General features: G+C 38.7%; 2 protein-coding genes across 4 annotated transcripts in view; one reads left to right on the forward strand and one right to left on the reverse strand.

Moving 5' to 3' along the window:
- PPP2R3B (protein phosphatase 2 regulatory subunit B''beta) overlaps positions 1 to 17,716 on the reverse strand; it is a 54,157-nt gene extending 36,441 nt beyond the window's left edge. Inside the window, exons 1-2 of one of the 3 annotated variants that reach the window (XM_080375327.1) lie at positions 2,028 to 10,473; positions 1,622 to 1,929 (exon numbers count right to left, since the gene is read on the reverse strand). In XM_080375327.1, coding sequence (XP_080231453.1) covers positions 1,622 to 1,768 — 147 coding nt within the window. In that variant the 5' untranslated portion in view covers positions 1,769 to 1,929; positions 2,028 to 10,473. The other 2 variants (XM_080375325.1, XM_080375326.1) reach the window with 2 other exon arrangements.
- A 1,573-nt stretch (positions 17,717 to 19,289) lies between these two features.
- The window catches only part of LOC308058878 (uncharacterized protein), a 75,757-nt gene continuing 75,642 nt past the window's right edge, over positions 19,290 to 19,404 (forward strand). Inside the window, exon 1 of the transcript XR_013926008.1 lies at positions 19,290 to 19,402. The gene's annotated coding sequence lies outside the window, so the exon portion shown is untranslated. The remainder of the gene's footprint in view (positions 19,403 to 19,404) is intronic.

Here is a 19,404-nt window from a genome sequence, read left to right on the forward strand (position 1 = left end):
TATACATTATTCTACAGTTGCTATTTGCCCAAGAAGTGAAAGTCTGGTTAAAATTGAAAAATATGTGTTCATTGTCTGCATTGTAAGCTTACGGCCAGCAGCATGCTAAAACAGAAAAAAACCCTACAGCTAGACAAACTGTTTCCTGAAGTATTTAGTTGCTTGTAGGTATGCAGGGCCATACATTGACATGTTTTCTAGCTCAACATAAAAAGACACTGTAAAAGTGCAAGTGATCCAACTATCATTTCATGAAAGACAGATCCAGTTAAGGGCCACCACACAAGGCAATAGTGTGTTTGTTTACAACAGGATGCCATGACTAGGCTAAACTGGCCTCATGCTCTGAGGCACCTAAATATTAACTGATACTGCTAGTTCGATGTAATTAAAATAGTATTTTCTATTCCTGCTGTCTCTAGTACATGTTTCCTTCTCTGACTCCAGTTCAGCACAAACAATACAAGTCATAAAATCCTTTCATTCACAATTTTATGCTGAATGGCATAAAACAGAAGGGTCAGCACTTGCATTCTGCTTTGCACAAAAGAATAAACATTGCTTATATAACTCAGCTGAAACAATTCTGAAATAATAACGTAGAAGACAGAAGGCTAAGACATTTTTAGGGTCATAGGGCTCAATGGCCCTCTCTTGAAGGTCACATGAAAAGGACACTAGTGCACTGAATTCAAAATTAAGTAGCAGGCTATATTTAGAATGATTTTAAAAGCCAGAAATCTTTTTTTATTCAACTGCTGAACTTTCCTTAATTAAAGAAGGGTCAAAAAACCCTCACATACACCACCACTGATACACCTTTAGTACCTGAATTGTAAGTGAGGGTGAGGTAAGGACAAAGTGAATGCTTTCACATACCACCAAAAGCCTTAAGGTTAAGTGTGTTTGAGGAAATACCAAATTTCAGTTACTCCAGTAAAACAGTTCCACATTTTTTCCCCTACCCTAAGGTATTTTCTTTGAACATTTACTCTATAAGTAGTTTTCCTTCTAATTAAACAGTTCAAATGTTTCTATTCTCAATTAGGAGCTCACTTTAAAATGGTGGATTTAACTCACTGCTGCAAAACAGCAGAGGCACATGTGTAAACCATGTAGCAACAACTGATTGCATCCAAATACACAGTCTAAAATAAACATACTCTAAAGAAAATTCAGGATCATCGTGCAAGTACGAAAGCACCTTTTAAGTTTGAGTTAGTAAAGTTACAGCCTATTTCAGTGTATTATATGCCCAGTTTCAGTAACAGGTAAATTAAACCCCCAGGGAAATGCACGTAGATTATGATTATGCAGATTAAGGAAAACAATCTTTAAAAGTCTAATAGCATTAAGCACACCAAGCTTCCACTGCATATGCCTCTGTGCAAACACTGTAGTTTAGCTAGGCTACACATTTCAGTAAACCCTCCCTCATTTTTTGTTTGCAGAAAACTACCTGCACAGTCTTCTAAAACACAGAAGAAATCATCATACATGGAACAGACTGTCCAAATCCTGCTAGTTTACGAAGGCCTTCCATGTATTTCCTGCAGTTGCCATGGTTATGAAGGTACAACTGACACCAATAACTTAGTTGTATAAGAACAGAAAGACAAACCTGGACCTGCTGAAAAGCTTTCAGTCTCTTCTTGAATCTAGAAGGCAAAACAAAATCACATCCTCGAGCTAGCAATGCCAACTCCTTTCTTAGATCAGGATCTTGCCGCAAAGAAATCTCCTTTATCCTCATGCTTTCGGATTTCATATAATGTCTCTGTGTGCCAGTCCAGGCACTTGAGTCCCAGTAAATAGCAGAGCTGTTGTATTATCACACAGTGCCACTTACAGCAGCAGCTGCGTCCGAGTTCTGTGATATTATAAGAGTCAGCTCAACTTCGCCTGTTCCATACATTAAAGGGAACTTGGCTGGAATCACAAAAACAGATTGGAAAGTCACTTAGAGGGCCTGCCCTTTTGTACATGCATTCCAAAGTCTAAATGGGACAGTATGGAAAAAAACAAACCTGTTTGGAGGAGCATCTATAAAAGCAGCTTCCAATTTTAAAAAAGCAAGCCTTACAGGAATGCAGAGAGGCCAGCCATGGTCATTTTGTAGCTTCCTGCTCCTCCCATCCCCCCCAGCTTTTCCTTCTGTCACAAAACACTCACTGTCTAGCTTCAATGAAGTACCACACTGAAGGATAAGGCTTATTACACAGCAATTAAATTCCTTTTAAACTCTTCAGTCCTTTAGCTGCAACCCTATTACACTGGCAAAATGAAGGCAACAACAGAAAAAGCTACAGGCAGACTTCCAGAAAGCTCACGTAGTTTAATAAAATTATTTTTTTTTTTTTTACACTCCTCTAGATCTAAGTTACTGTAATGCACAAATCTAATCATTCAAATGCTAACGCAGAAAGCAGTAGCAGATATGAGGTAAATGTTACCACAATGAACTGTTGCTTTAAATCATGTTTACAGAAAAGCTACATTAGAAATATCAATGATGTAACAAAATCTGAAAAAAGTTGACAAGATACTTTTTTTTTTTTGCTTACATAGGAATTTTATAAACATTAACATCCACATACTCAATTGCATACCTGTCACATTTCAGTAGCACTAGCGTCAGCTACCACTCTATTTTCAGTTTATTGAATTTCAAATACATTTTATGGGCGGGGTGAGGCCATGTTTTAGTCCACAACAATATTCTTCACAGAAACAGAAATCTGATAAGCTTTTGTGGAAATTAAAGTGACTTTCTGTCCTTCCTCCTTTACAGTTTTTTGGGTACATTAATTGGTAACTAGTGAAGTTTTCACATTTTAAATGGGTATACCTTTACCACAGCAATCTTTAGGAAATGCTATTTCGATGAAGCTTTTATTCAAATATCACCATTACAGCTATGGGTGTGGCAACTCTTTATTATTTCCGTTCCAGCTGTGAACACTCTTAGTATCCCCAAATTCTCCTAAGATATTGGTATATTGCCCGTTTATTATCTGTACCTTGTCACACACAAGTTTACTAACTAACAGCATAAAATGAAAGATCTGGCTGCTCTTACTCTGTTTTCACCCCTCATGCTTTAAATAAGACCCCTTTCTTGATTTCACAAAGATGTACACAGCCCAAGAAACACTTTTATCACTAAGTTCAAGATTTCTCTTACTGGACAGCATTATTTTACCCCCCGTGCAGTCTAATCTATAATTTCTAGCCCTATTTATCTGTTCATGGCCATTCTGTCATGTAACAATATGTTAAAACCCCACAGTAAATATCCTTGTAAGATTAAGAAAAGGAAATTATGAAAAAGTACTAGCAAAACATGATTTGTCTTAATTGGATTCTTTTTAGCTTATCGCACACTGTTAGAAAGTCAATGATGACAAACCCCCTGCTTTTCTGTTTTTTAATTTAATAGCCAGTCATCATCATCGTCGTCCCCCTTCTTTATTGTGACTTGCTATGAAGTATTTATTCCTATCGGAAGTGGGAGAACAAGAAAGGAATTGATGAGGCAAGAGTCAGACATGTTGTGGTTGGCATGACTAGGCTATCAAACTGCATTGAGCAGAACTGGCTGCTACTCGCTGTCTTAGTAAGATCAAATCAACTAACCTATGATAACTCTCGGGCCACAGGGAAGCCAGCAGGAAGCTGGGCACACAGCACACAACAGCAGCATGCTTGGAACTTGAGATGAACAACTGAGGTGTTAAGAGTAGGAGAAGAATCCCACTCTGGCAACAGATACCCATTCTAGACCAAGATGTTTGAGGAAGGTCAGGAAGGTTGTATTGCAAGGCAGACTGCATTTCAGGTTAGGGCAAAATAGGCCTTACGCAAAGTAAGGAAACTTATCTTCTCACCTAAATTGCTGTTTTCAACCCTTTTCACCTGGGGTGATGGACTCCCATTCACTACTACATTCACAGTCTTGTTTGCGGTGGCTGTAGTATGTCACTGAGATGATTGACTGCCACATGGAAAGCTAACCTAAAAGACTGGAGCTCTAGTTCACCTCAGCCTTCTCAAGGAGCCTCAGTAAGAAATGAGTGTTCTGAACTCCATTTTGGAAAAAGCTGCATATTTCTCTTCTTTTTTCAAATGGAGCCAAGTCTGTCATAGTATGTCCAGTATTTTGAATATTCTGTGTTTTGTTGTCATAATATTACTTCACTGCTTGAGGCAGATTTAAGTCAATCCCACTGTTAGCCTAGTATTATTTTAGTACTATTGTCACTAGTCTGGTTTCAAGCCTTGCACTTGTTTACTTACCTGTATGCAGTATAGTTGTCAAAAGTTCACAGGTTGCAATATATGAAGAATCTACATGCAACTGAGCATTTAGTTGCAATACATTGTGAAAGGTAAGTACACTGGCAGCTATCAATCATCTCTGTTTCACCATCTGAACAGAAATGGGTTTTGTATTGCCACATTTAAGGAGACTAAGCATTTGTAAAGCAATGTGGTCCAGAACCCCCTAAGATCTGTTTTAACATTTTCAGTCATGAATTAGCCACAGGGGAAAGGGGAAGTCAGCTTCCATCTAGATTGAAGTAGGAGTGTTCAGGTATAGCGTGACATTTATTCTAAACCTGAATTCTCTCCAGTGAAAGCTAAGGTAAAATCCTTTTCTGGGTGAAGGGCTGGATGCCAGCCATAAAAGCTGTTCAAGTACCCTGGCAGCTTATTATTAGCTAGATAAACAAACAGAGGGGAAGATGCATGCTCAGAGCTTCCTTCCAAAGCTAAAGATACACACTATGAATGGATCTGACTCAAGGGACTGTGGCTAAAGAGTTTACCACTTCAAAAGAGATCTGAACACACACAAAAGTAACATAACACAAAAGTATTTAAGTGAGACAAAGATGAGGATCACTAATATTTTTGGTAATTTGGAGGAAATAGAAACCTGAAGAGTATCTCAAAAAACTTTAAGCATTTGCTTACAGAAATGCAATTTCTTGTCAGAAGCATATACTGACAGTGGATTTAAAGTGTTAAGAGGCTATGAGGAACTGACCTCGAGTCTTTGAAAAAAGCATCCCAGCATTACAGGAGGCTTCCAAGAAAATAAGTTGAATATGTAATAAGATGTATTCAGCCATACAAAACCTTTAGTTGCTGAGGTCTAGTCCTCAATCCAGTAAAATGTGAACCAGGATGAAGAAAGCCTGCTTGGCCTTTGGAGACAGTTTAAATAAGGCTGAATGAGCAATCCCAGTGGCAACAGTGTGCAACCTAACAGAACCCCTCAGCCAGCGATGCTCTAGGAATTAAGAGTGGCTCCTAGCTTAACTCTGGGAAGAAAACTGTCGTATGTCCCCAACAGCCAATATAAAGAGTTACGCAACTAGTGTAACCCTTTCCAAAAGTAACTGATTAGTGAGTGGCGGAACTAAGGCAAGGTAGCATCTTTCTCAATATTACTAAAGAGGTATTTCAGATGTTTAAAGTGGAAAAAAGGCACTACTAGTACAATCAAATAGTTTAGGAAGATATATAAAAAAACCAAACAGGCAGGCAGCTACAGCTACTATGGGGCAGGAATGATAAGGAAGAAATTACAGAAATGTGTTACAAGACAGACAAAGGAAAGCAGCGATTCTTTGCTAGACAAAGAAAACACACAAACAATAGAAAACCCCCTAGAATGCAGGGTTCTTCCCACCCCAGTCTTCACAAAAGATTGTAACTAGACTATGACCTAAATTATTTATTATTATCATGAGTTAAGTCTAGACCAGACAGTCCATACCCTTCCATATACTGAAAGGTGCTGGAACTAGATATGCCCCATTGTTTACATAAATAGAAGGCATTTGATAATTAATTGGTTCCTAACTCCTTAAAGCAAAGCTCCACAGTCAGACTGAACTTCTAACAAACCTAACCCAAGTTCTGCAAAATGTGTTGTGTAACAGTAGATGCAAGTGATATTGCACTTCAGTAAACAAAATGCTCATTGAGTAGATGCATTATTTACATTAGTCTGCAGATCTTTAACTTACTACTGCAGACCAGTGGTAGCCTGTGGATCATTACTGTAACAGCAGTTCTCAAGGTACTAAGTAAAAACTGAGGGGAAATATTAGAAAGTAATGTCCATTTCAGATTTGATTTTATGATTTACAAAGTGAGAAAACACTACTTAGGCAGGCTTGGTAGTACCTGCAGTACCTTTCTGCTTAACACTATACAGAATGATGCTCAGCATTGACATAGCCTAAATAAATGAATGAAGAATGATAGTGCTTCTCTGTGGAAAGAATTCCAAAACTCTGTCATCGTTTAACCCCAGCTGGCAACCAAGCACCATGCAGCCTCTCGCTCACTCCCCCCACAGTGGGATGCGGGAGGAGGATTGGAAGAGGAAAAAGTGAGAAAATTAATGGGTTGAGGTAGTTTAACAGGTGAAGCAAAAACCATGCATGCAAGCAAAACAAACCAAGGAGTTCATTCACTACTTCCCATGGGCAGGCAGGTGTACAGCCGTGTCCAGGAAAGCCGCGCTCCATCATACAAAATGGTTACTTGGGAAGACAAATGCCATAATACTCTATGTGTTCCCCATCTTCTTCTTCCCCCTTATGCTTATATACTCAGCCATATGGTATGGAATATCCCTTTGGCTAGTTCAGGTCAGCAGTCCTGGCTGTGTCCCCTCCCAGTTTCCCGTGCCCCTCCAGCCCCCTCACTGGCAAGGCCTGAGAAACTGAAAAGTCCTTGACATAGTATAAACATTACCCAGCAATAACCAAAATAATCTGTGTGCTATCAACATTGTTCTCACACCAAATCTAAAACACAGCACTGGACCAGCTACTAAGAATAAAATTAACTCCATCCCAGCTGAAACCAGGACAAACTCCCTCTGAAGTCTTCAAAAAGGCCCTTGCAGAGGAAAACCTCTTTACAGCAACAGACTAAAGTCTCAGTTGTCCAAGTGCGTTATTTTATGTTATTATGATCAATAAACAAATATTCCCTTCTCAGGAGACTATAGCACATAGCAAGACTTACTGACTTCGAATTTTAGTAGAGCAGGTACTGTAAAACATTAAAAGTCTAGACAATGGAAAATTACATGAATAAATGGGAAGTAGCAAAGAAAATTCTATTTTATCCATATAAATGCCTAAACAATTAAGAATATTAACATCTATTAACAAGATGACCCACTCTGTGTGTATGTGTGTGGGGGCACTGATACTGACTTTTCAATACTGAATTCACAAATACTGATTATTTTTTTTTCTTCATTTCTCAACCTCCCTGACTATCCTGAAATAAGGATGCACAAGGTTGAAACCTATCTATCATTATGCTGATGGATAAGGAAAGGGGTTTAATAGGATCAAAAAAGATCAGTTTTCCCAGTTCTTCAGATGCTTATCCAACTTGTTTCTTGCTAGTAACTTTCCATTTCTAACTGCTCTGTATGGGAAGAGAACAAGAGGACAATGCACTTGTGAGCTGAACAGAATCATGAACTATTAGCTATCCATCCCTAACTCTCCTTTGGCTGAGTGACCCCTGAGAAAACTCAAGGAAGATGAAGACTTCAAGGTCTAGATCACAGAAGGAATCAAGTTATTATGCTCATACCCAGCTACCAGCTACCCAAACTGATTGCTTTAAAGTTAGGGACAGTATTTTGAATATGGTGTGTTGCACCGATGAACTGCTAGATGTGTAGTTAAGAAATCCACCTTCACAGGGAGAAACTAATCCTTTGGCTTTAGAAGGAAGTTCAAGTGAATCTGGGTCTAGATGTAGGGTGGGTTGTTTTTGTTTTTGTTTTTTTTTGGGGGGGGGTTGTTTTTGGTTTTTTTTCTTTTCTTGGAGGATGCAATGCCTCCCCCATAGAACACACAGACAATTAAAAACCACGAGAGTCTTGCATGTGTCAGCCTTCTCTAATGATTATTTACATTTTCCAGTACTCTTGGATTAGGCAAAGCAATGCCTGGAAGTTCTTCCCACACTTGCTGGGAGAATCCCGATTTTTTTTGAGGCAAGACAGTGAATGAATAGACACCAGTTAAAAGTGAGATAGATATATAGTCATGTTGGTAGCCCAGGAAGGATGGGCTGATCAGATTCTCTGCACATTACCAAAAGAATGCCATGTATGTACACCACACCACAAGCTGTTACCAGATTATAAGCAAGACAAGATACATGTCACCTTGCTATGATTACACTGCCTGGACTCCAAAGACATTGCATGGCCCTTACTAGATTGCTAACTCTGTCTGGCAGACTAACTTCAGCAAGCATCAACACTAGATATTATAAAACCTAAGCCTGACAGTTACTGGATCTTTCATATTCCTTTCAGAACAATACTCATATTCTCTGCCATCTTAAAAAAACATTATGAGTTTACATTTTATTTATTTCTATATAGCATAAGTGGAGTTTTAATGGAAACAGTTTGTTGGAATAGTCTTCTACAGATGAAACCTTACTATACATGCTCTTCAGATGACCTTGTTCATTGGATCATGAAAACCAGTTACACCTGAATTGATGCTGCTGAGGTGGCTATTAAACAGAGAAAGACATAAGCAAGACATCTAGTATGGATTGTACAAATTAAAGTGACACTTGCTCTAATAAGATGCTGGGTTTTTACATTTTAGATGAACCATGATGCTATAAAGTCTATCCACAGAGGAAGCTACAGCCCACAAGGTTAACTTTACGAAGATAAGCCTCTGAATAGCAGAATAGGTTGAAACAAAGAATCAGTTCAGGCTGATTTGGAATGCCACTGAGATTTTCTTACAGGAGACAGCAGCTTTTATAATGGAGTCTAATATTATGCATTATGCAACTTTTCAAAGTCACACAGGCCATTCTGGATATTTAGTCACTTCTAGATTGCTATTATTTACCTTGTGTCACCTTAATTTAGAAGCTGACAGAGTAATCTGGTATAAAGATCATGATTGACAATGTTTTATAACTGTCCAGAAACTTATTTAAACATTGCACCAGCTGTTCAGTACTTCATCATTTTGACATGAACTGAATTTTCAATTAATCCTCTCAAACACATTTACATCTTCAAATTTCATCATTTCCAAAACTAGAATGACTGGTGTATGAAAGTATAACCACTACTTTTAATTCCAGCATCACAGGCTAACATGACATGTAATTTAGTCCCTGAAATCACAAGACAATAATTTTGAGTCAGTGACAGCTGCAGGACAGCTTCTTGCTTATGCATTCACTTGAGATTTCCCTCCCCAAGATCTTAAAGCAAAACCAACAAATCAGGAATTTTAAGATACAGACCTTGATCTACAAGTCAGAAAAATTGCGATTGTAATTTACCAACCATCAATGGGATTTCTGTTAGAACTTCTGTAGATAATTCCTCTTGAACTAACTACTGTTTTGATCATGTATTGGTATGAAATCATTGCTGATACAGGAAACAGAGGCAGCAGAAACTATACTGGTTTCTACAGAGCTCAATGAAAAGTCACGCACTTCCAAATGTGCAAGCAGGGTACAGTGGTAAAGGACAAAGTAAATAAAGAAGACTGAGCAAAGAAGCTGGTCACTGGTAACCAACTGAATTTCAGCTGCCAGTATGATAACCAAAGGGGCAAACATTACCATGAAGAAGTAAGACAACTTACATAGGTATACCACAAATACATTGCCAGACTAGCAACAGTACTCTTGACTAGCAATTTCCTCCATTCTCCATCTCTGGAAGCCTTGATGTGAAGTCTAAATATTTTTTCAAACATTCTAGAAGATCTTTCTACAATACTAAGCTTAAAGTTACTACCTGATAAATAAGCAAGTAGTACAAAATTAAGGAGGTATTCTTTAGTGTGTTAACAACACGAAAGACAACAAAATTGATCTTTTGTTTAAAATCTTAAGTTACAACAGAAGACTTAAAAAGTATTTGCTGTAAATGATGGTATTCATGAAGACTATTAATAGATGAAAGAATAATCTAGCCGTTAATAATTTCCAACATAATTTCAAATAGTTTGTTTTCTTAGTCAATGAAATATGCCACAAGGATGACTATTTACAGTATGTCAGTGATGATCATATGTAATAGAAAAGTTTACATAATTGAGAATATTAATTGTTTATCAATACAAATCTAGCTTCTAAAGGAATAAAACTGTTTAGAAACTGTTCCCTTGGTTCTGCTGAATTCCAAAAGCAGATCAAGTCAAGCCATTTCATAAGCTCTAGAAGCCTTGTTTTTGTCAAGACAATGCCAAGAAGATCCAATCAAACCTTGTTCGCGGCGGGCACATTTAGAACTCAATTTTAGATGTTTTGCAAATGTTTCCCTCATCACCCACTCACAAGGTCTTCCCCTGTATTCTCCTTGCATGTAGATTTTTACAAACATTGTTAGTCTCCTTGTAGTCTTCCAACTCATCTCATTCGTTGCATGAAATCAGCCAGATTCTACAAAGAACTGCACAGAACAAATATGTAAGACTAATTCTGTAAGAAATGAAACTAAGCAGTATGCACAAGGTTATTTAAGCACATACCCCAAGAGCCTTAAGAGTCCATTAACCCTCCAAGTAACTGTGGTCAAGACACAGTACATGGATGGGTGGCTCTACACGTTCTAGCCATTTTTTATATGGAATAGTGATTGATATTCAAAAGGAGTATATCTAACATGAAGTACAAGAACAAACTTTTAAAATATCACTGGTTAGCTTTTTATGGACCCATTTTAAGACTTATTTGTTGTTCACAAAATACAAACTAATCTTATCTACCAAGACAGACATATGTACCATCTGGTTAACAGTTCATGAATAAACACCACACTAATCCAACCCAACACAAAGGAGTTATTTATATATTATGTCACAGTTAGAACATTGAATTTAGTAACGACTTGTGTGGACTAGAGAAAACAACAAGAGCGCTGAACTGGTATCTTCCTGAATTAATGCAACTACTTGCCTAACTTTCATTGTATTTTTCAAGAGTTGTGTGTGCAAAGCCTCTATATATGCAAGACTTAGCCATATGATATAACCATTAGTATTTTGTAGATTTTTCTCTTAACATTGCTTGCTGAAAAATTGTGCAGTCATCAATTAGGTCTATCAGTGGACAAACTAGTTCACTGGATGAACTGCATTAACCATTTTGTACTGAAGCCCATACTTTTGGCCTAAGGTTTTTTTCTTGCTGACAGCATAAGTGTAGGGCATATGGAGAGGTTGTCAAAAATATAAGATGGGTTCTCAAGCATCACTGAAGGAAAAAAAGAAAGCTATCTCCTCTACATCAATATCTAATTTCCTCCCAGGCGGACCACCTGTTAAAAGAATGAATGGTTTAAGTGACTGATGTAAAGCTATAATTAAGCTTAAATGTTTTGAAAGACTGGGCAGAGAGAAGCAACTGGAAGTAATGATCTCATACAGCTATGAACTTTTTTTGTTTGCTTTTAAGTTATAGTTACTCACACAGGAGAGAGTGCCTGCGATTAATAAATTTAATCCAAATATTTGAGTTTGTCTTGTGTCAGGATTCAGGTGAATTTTAAATTTGAAAAAAGCCGAAGTATAATTCTGAATTCAATTTTTCAGCACTAGTAATGCCAAAACATCTTAAGAATGAATTCAGCATATAAGAAATATTTATGAGTTTCCACTAGAACAGAAATATCTTCTCTTCTAACCACTTTGAAAGCAGACCGAAGACCATTATTTCTTCTAACAAAGTAAACACAATTAATACTACTGCTAAGTGTAACATTATATCCCAGGGTACACGACGCAGTTAGAATGAGGAGCACTACCAAAAAGCTACAACAGTGAATAACTTTCAGTTTCTCATATATACATAAAATGAATAGCTGGTTCTCTAATAGGGATAATGATTCTTCTATTCCAAGCTATTCAGTACAGCAAAGCTTAAGAATAACATAACATACTACCAGTGTTGCTTATGCTGACTACTATTATTTCACCACACTTGAAACTAATAATGATTTTCTAGGAACACCTATAGCTGCACTCTTCCAGACCTTAATATGAACTTCTGGCTGCCCTTCCTCTGTTGGCACCATAGAAGGAGCTTTATTGTGAACACATTAGTGCTGACATCTGTCATAGTACCCTGTTATCATCATAAAAGTACATTAGTTTGATACTGGGTTATTTACAGTCTTCCTTCAAGTCACGGGCTCACGCTGGAAGCCAAGTCCACCATCCTCCCCACTTAGCAATGGGACATGGCACTATTAACAATAGCTTTGCATAACACAGAGTTAGGGAGTGTATGTTCTAGACCACACCGAGTCCTGCACAACGTAATCTGGCGCGCAGTGCAATGCTAATACATAACACAGACTCAGTAGTTAACATTGCTTCTAGTATTGAGGTATATACTAGGCAGCAATTCACACGCAGACCACATATAAGACTAGACACCTGAAAAGTCATGGCAAACTTCAAAGACTAATAACTACTTAACTGAAAAGCTGGCAGAATTCAAACACTGTCATTCCTCTTACTTTTCTGGTGTTTTACAAACATAAGTTCTCTCCTTGCTAGTAGAAGGTGGCTACAGCACACCTGCAGAACATGGATACAGTCCACCACCAGTCTAACAGATGCAGGTATAAGCCTAGCTACCCTTTAACTTAAGTCCTCAGAACTCATTTGTTCCAAAAAGCAACCGTTAAGTGTTACTATTTTCAAACTTCTGTCGATTTTAAAAGGTTTCATTCTAGTCTCCTTTAAACTAAAATGGATTCTAGTAGTACCACTCCATTTAAATCAACTGATAACAAAAATTTGGCAAGAATGGTAGTGATGAAAAAAGCTATGCAGCACGAAAATAAAGTATTAAAAAAAATCACAATTACAGAAATACAGGACAATGAGCTTTAACAATTGTCACAGCATAGCAAGCAGGAAGAGTATGCTTATCAAGCAAAGGATATACAGAAACCAGTCCAAGAGATGCCTTTATATCAAAGGTTGACACTGCAGAGAAATGGAAAATAACTTCGAAGTACTTCATATCACATTCTCTTTGCACCCCACCCCCCCAAAAAATGCCCACAGGGAATTCTGTGAATTGTTTCCCCAGATGCCTTGCACACCAGCTGGTTAGGATTAAACATCTTGCCTGCGGCACCTTTTAGGCCTTGAGGCCTGGCATTTTTGACAATGTGATGAACAGTGTATGATTGTGTATACCCCATATGTTTAAGATAATCTAGAGTGCCAGAAACACTGTTAAATCCATGTACAGTAGTGATAACAGTCAGAAGAAAGCTACAACAGCTATTCTTCAGTTTGAAAGTTACAGCTGTAGAATTTCCTTTCTTCACAACAATACCCTCATAAAATATTCAAGATCTAAACATTGATTTTTCTATGCCTCTGATCTTATTTTAATACATATACTACATACAAATCACAGGCCTACTTGCAGGATAATAAGTGTTAGCAAGAACTTCCATCACATAACAAAGATGACCAGAACTTTGCAATTACAGTGTTTGCACAATGGATGCAGTCAGACACTGATCTCCCTGTGAATACCATGCAAGTGAAGTACCTCCCCTAAAGAAAAAAAACACACCACTAAACAAATATTGTTTTGTTTTCACTTGCACAAAAACACATTATAAAGTGAACTTTCATGGTAGAGCTCTATCTAGATTTCAAAACATGCATGTGGATTAAGACACATTTTATTCTGAACTTTAGAACCTGGCTTTAACTGCCCTGTCCAGATGAACAAACTTCTGTTTGAGGTACCTCAGGTTTTCTTCATCTTTAACATAAAGACCACATAGGTTCTTTCATTATCTGAGAAAGTACTTTGGACTTGCTAATCAGCGGAGGGCTTCAACTATCTTGAAAGACAACAAATTCTCCTCTGACAAGACATCAGTGTTTCAGCAAAAACACATGGTAACTTCTGAATTTTAGATAAAAATATATAAATTTGGATAAAAAATACAAACCTCAAATCTCAATTACAAGTTAACTGCTGGAAAAGATAAAACATCTCCTTGAATACAATAGCTGTCAGCTACAGTACTTTTAATGCTATTTAACAGTTGCCATTAGAGCACCAACATGTTTTGCTCATATGCTACAGTTTAAGGTGTTAAATATTAGTTTCAAGACTGGTCTTCCAAGAATGCTTCCCACCCTGCAAAACCTCTTTTTCTAACAAGTACAGAAACCTATAGCATGAAAATGTGGTTTCCTATTAATTCATACTTACTACCTAGTAATAACCTGAGGATGCAGGTTTCTGTTATCAGCTTTATTGTTTGGTGTCCTTCAAAAAAGTTGCAGGAACATTCTAAGAAACAAGAAAAGGTGTACAGAAACCTTAGCCATAATCAAATGTAGTGATTCAGCTCAGTGATACTGAAAACATATCCTTCCAAAATGAGTTTACTGCTTGTATGCTGCATTATGAGAGTTCCTGTATACAGTTAAGAAAAAGTTTAATAAGATGCCACCTGAGCTAACTTATATAGTCCTAAAAGAAATTCTCTAGCTCTTCATGGTTGGATGTAAAAGCCCTTTCTTAGTATCACCCTCAGGCACACAGAGTTAAGCACATAACTTCTACCATTTTCCAGGACTGCTATTTAGAACTTAAATCTGTATTACTGGACCCACAGTACAAGCTTTCTTTTTTAAAAAGCTGTCTGAAACATTTTCTTCCATTTATAGAAATGAGACTAGGACCTCAAACTTACTTAAACTGAAATAACGTAGGTAAAACCATTGTGGTTCAATTTGTGAACCATGATTAAGTACACAAACCCAGGTGCATTACTTTTTACACTGCAGCAAGTAGTTAATGGATGTGTGAGAACCAAAAGGGTATATTTTGCTTTCTGTGAGAAAATACACTCATGGCAGAACATGCAATTATGCATCTCCTGGTGGTAATTTAAGATCTGATGCTTGCTCCAAATGTAATTTATACTTCTTAAAGATCAGGAAACTTTTGGATGAAGCTTCAATTCAACCAAATAATAAAGCCATAAATAAATTTCTCATTGCTTGGAAACTCCCCCCTGCCCAAGTCCTTGGGGAAAAAAAACACCAACAACCTAACCCTCTAGGTTCTCTCTCAGCACTACACAAACAATTCCAATTAAGTAAAGAATGTTACTCTTCATTAATCTCTTCTAGTTCTTCTTTATGGGATTTACTTAAAGTGATCAACTGAGACACACAGAGAAATTACAGTACACATGTTAGTAATCAAGTACATCAAATAACAGTGGCTTTTAATGGAAATTCTCCCTTTACATTTTATCTGATACAAGAATAAACAGAGCATCTAATAGCTTTCTATATTTCACTAGAACAGAAAACATTTTTTTTCTTTATGTTCACACCATTATAAATAAATCATGCCCTGCTGTCTGGCTAGTGAACACACATAAAATACTAGTCCCTATTATTATAAAGTCAATCTAGACAAACTAGATTGGAAGTGCGATGTCTTGAAATCAAGAAGTTGAGACTTCAAGTTGTCAAGCTAAATTTGAAAGATCAATATTTATGAAAGCAAGGTAACACTTCAGATTAATGTTTTAGTGCAAAACAGTAGTAATTTTGTTACTCCTGTGGGTCAAAATGTAAGTATATACAGTCAATACACACCAATAACGGACAAGAAGTAACTGATCGTCTTCAACACCCTCAGCTCTAACATCTCCACCCCTACCACCCTGAGCAGGCTTCCCTGGGACACCAGGAGGTTTGTCCAGCGTATTGAGATACCAAAGTACATAGAGTGATGGGGAGTGACGACCACTTACAACTTACCATTATTATTAAGTGATATGAATTTATAGTCCTATAGCAGAAACAGCATGCCTCTTAACTCCCTTAATATAAGGCACATCATATATACAATGCTTAGTTCTATCAGTCACCACATAATTTTCTAGCCAGTCTTGTTTTTACAATTTATTAAAAGGGCTAGAAATTAGATGCAGGTTGGGGGCAGGGGTGTTATCCTTGCACAGAGGGCATTGTCTATTGTAAATCAAGACCTCCTTACAAAGGAAGCACCGAGTGTACCATGCAGTACCAAAACAATTACTTTATTAATATGCAGATTCAGTGGAGCCAAATTTGAGTCTTGTACTAACAATAGTGCCTAGCATCATTAGACAAAGGAATATCTGCAGTCAAGGCAGTATGTTATAAAAGTAACACTACAGACAAACACAGGGGCTTACACTTAACCACAATGGGATTGTATTTGTCAGTGGAAGGGCCTGTTACTGAAAGCATAGCATCTGAAGCATCAACACCTGGTTTGGGTTACCCCTGGCAAAAGTGAACAAAAGGTACCCAGTGCCTGCAATCCATTTAGTGAACTAAATAGACTTTGTAAACTACCACATCTGATAGAATGCTAGAGGTTTCTTTTAATATAAAGTGTGAGATTTATTTTGCGAATGACACCAGCTTAGTCATGGCTATCTGACTATGTATCCCAAGTTCTGGCTTTTACAATTATTTCTTTCATTCTCTGACTCTAAATATGGGTCCTCCCCCACACTGGACACTGCTCAGTGGACGCAAGGACATTACTGAAAACTACTTTTTAATTATAAGGCTATTTCTAGCTTTCCCACCACTTCTAGTTTGTTCATGCCTGTTAAGAAATGCAAGAATACAGATACTAGCCCTAACCTTACTGCGCAGGACAGGCAATAATGCAGAAAGCAAGAAGCATTTATTATGACCTTACCTAAGCTGCACACACCGAAGCAAACACAACATGTAAACTAGTTCCAAAGATCAGGTTGCATGATGTTTGCAATTATAAGAAAACCAGGGTAGATACACCAAATATGAGCTGTACTAGATAATGGAATTTTTAAGATGCCTTCCACTCTGCAGTTTTAAAGGGCAATATTTCTCTTGACAGAAAAAATACTGGAAATAGAAAACAATTCATTTTTCACTGTGCCAGACACGTATGGCTGCAAGAGATGCAAGGAGCCAAGTAGCCATTAGTGCTAATGCCACAAAAAAATAGACGTTTTATGTTCAGTACTACTGCTTCACTCCATTCCCGACACCTCCTATGGGGCAATAAATTACTTGCATAATTTGCCAATACCAGAAACACAAAACTCACTTCCATTTAAACAAATATGTCTAGTAAGTAAGAAACAAACTTACTACTCTGGTTCCTGAGGGTCGACGTGTTACTCTAATGTTAGAAACGTTCCTTGGGCTGGCTGGAGTTGCCAGTGGAAGAGTAGTAGAAAGTTGTGGAGGACTAAAAGACATCAAAGGCAATCTGGTATCTCCTAACACACACTGCTTGGGATTGGAATTTTTACTAGCGAACCTCTCATTTTTACCATTTCCTGAATCTTCATTGCCAATCTCAAATCTCTCCTCATTCTTGATGCTTCTCAAGCAGTCCTTTAGTGTCAGCTGAGTTGCAGGCTGACTCAACCAGCACAAAAAAAGTTCATCCACCTTCATTTTCAGTACAGGTTGCAGAACGCTCCCAGGTGACATTTTCTACTTTTTCTGTTGGATCAAATTCAAAATAAAGGTTTGGCAATTATCTACTTATTCCACTTGACTTTCAGTGTTTCACAGACTCCAGGGTTCCTGTTAAGAAAAATATTATTATTTAATCGTACAGTTTTAGCAAAGTGCTGCTATTTATTCCCTCAAGAAACCAACAGGAGTTGTGACATACACACTACCATGTGACTACAACATTTTGTAAGTATAAGCCATTAATCAGCCACAATCAAATCCAAGGGATAATTTCTTTTTAAAGAATACTGTTTAAATGATGGAGACTGGTCAGAGACTGCACATAGACTTTCTCAAAATGCTATCTAACAAATGTTCTCCCAGAACACGTGTTGAAAACCACACTTATGACAAACCACCTTGAAAAGACAATCAAACCTGCTAGGAAATAAATGTTTCGGTAGTTTAGGCAAAGCCTTGGTAATAATAGAATCAAGATTTAAGAAGCAAACCTTTCAGTCAAGGGTTTTAGAGCTAAGACTGAAGGCTCAAATTTCATTCTGAAGTCTGTGCTTCTGATTTAAAATCTTGCATTGCATACTGCAGTGCAAGATGCATTCCCATATGATACCGAACTGAATTCCCAGAGATCCTTCCTCAGGATTTGATTTGCCTGCCCACTCGGTGTCACACAGTCATTTGGTATTTTAAGAACTGATCTATTTGACATTTGCTTTTATTGTGGGGGTTTTTTGTTTTTTTTTTTTTTTTTAAAGGGAATATGAAATGCACCATGATTCAAGAATTGGGATTGTACAATTTCAGGTTCAGTTGCTCACCTAAAACAAAGAGTAAGTATTTTTTTAGAGAATAAATCCTGAGAACAGAACCCAAGTTACTGTTGGCATCTCTGCTATCAAATTACCTCATGATCTGATACAGTTTAACTAAGCCTTGTACTTCTGCCTCATTTTAAAAAAAAACAAACCACTTTATAAATATTTCATGTAGAAGGCAAAGATATGCAAATACCTTGCTGAAAAAGCCTTAAAATAAGCACTCAGATTTGGAAAGGAGTAACACCTAGCAAACAAATGTACTATTAAAATTAAAGCTCTGCCTTCATCCCCGGGCAGAACTATAAACTTTTTAATACTGCACCGGATAAATATTTTAAACCTTCGTGTCTAATAACCTAACGGTCAAGTTATTCGGTTGCTGAAACCGAAGGTCAAGTTGTTTCACTGGTCTTTGGGCCCAACACCCCCACAGCGCTCCCCGCGCAGCACGGGCCGGGCCTGGCCGGAGCGCACCGCCCCGCCGCCGGGCCGGGGGGGCTGGTCGGGATAGGAAGGCCTCCCGCCGGCCGCCCAAAAGCGGCGGGCACGGAGCCGGTCGCGGGCACAATGCACGGCAGCAGCGACCGCCTCTGCGCCAGAGCCACCCCCGCGGGGCGGACGGTTCCGGAGGAAGGGCGGCCCGGAGCGGCAGCGCCGCAGGGGCCGGGGCGGGCAGAGGGCGGCACCGTCCCGGGAGCGGTGAGAGACCCGCCGCCGCCACACGCTTGCTCGCCGGGGAGGGGCCTGGGTGGTGGGCGGCGCCGTCGCTTCCCGCCCAGCAGCTGAGGCGCCGCGGCCCCGCGCCCCCTGAGCGACGGGCACGACGGGTCACGCGCCACGCGGGAACCGGCCGCGACCACTCACCCACGCCGCGCGGCACCGCCCCTCCCCTCCCGCCGCTGCCTTCAAATCCGCACCTCCTTCCGGCCCGCCCCTCCCGCCGACACCTCGCGAGAACTCTCCCGTTCCGCCCCGCTGGAGACGCGCCGGGCGGTCACTATGGT

This window comes from Falco punctatus (genome assembly GCF_963210335.1).
Source record: "Falco punctatus genome assembly, chromosome: 2".
Lineage (NCBI taxonomy): Eukaryota > Metazoa > Chordata > Aves > Falconiformes > Falconidae > Falco > Falco punctatus.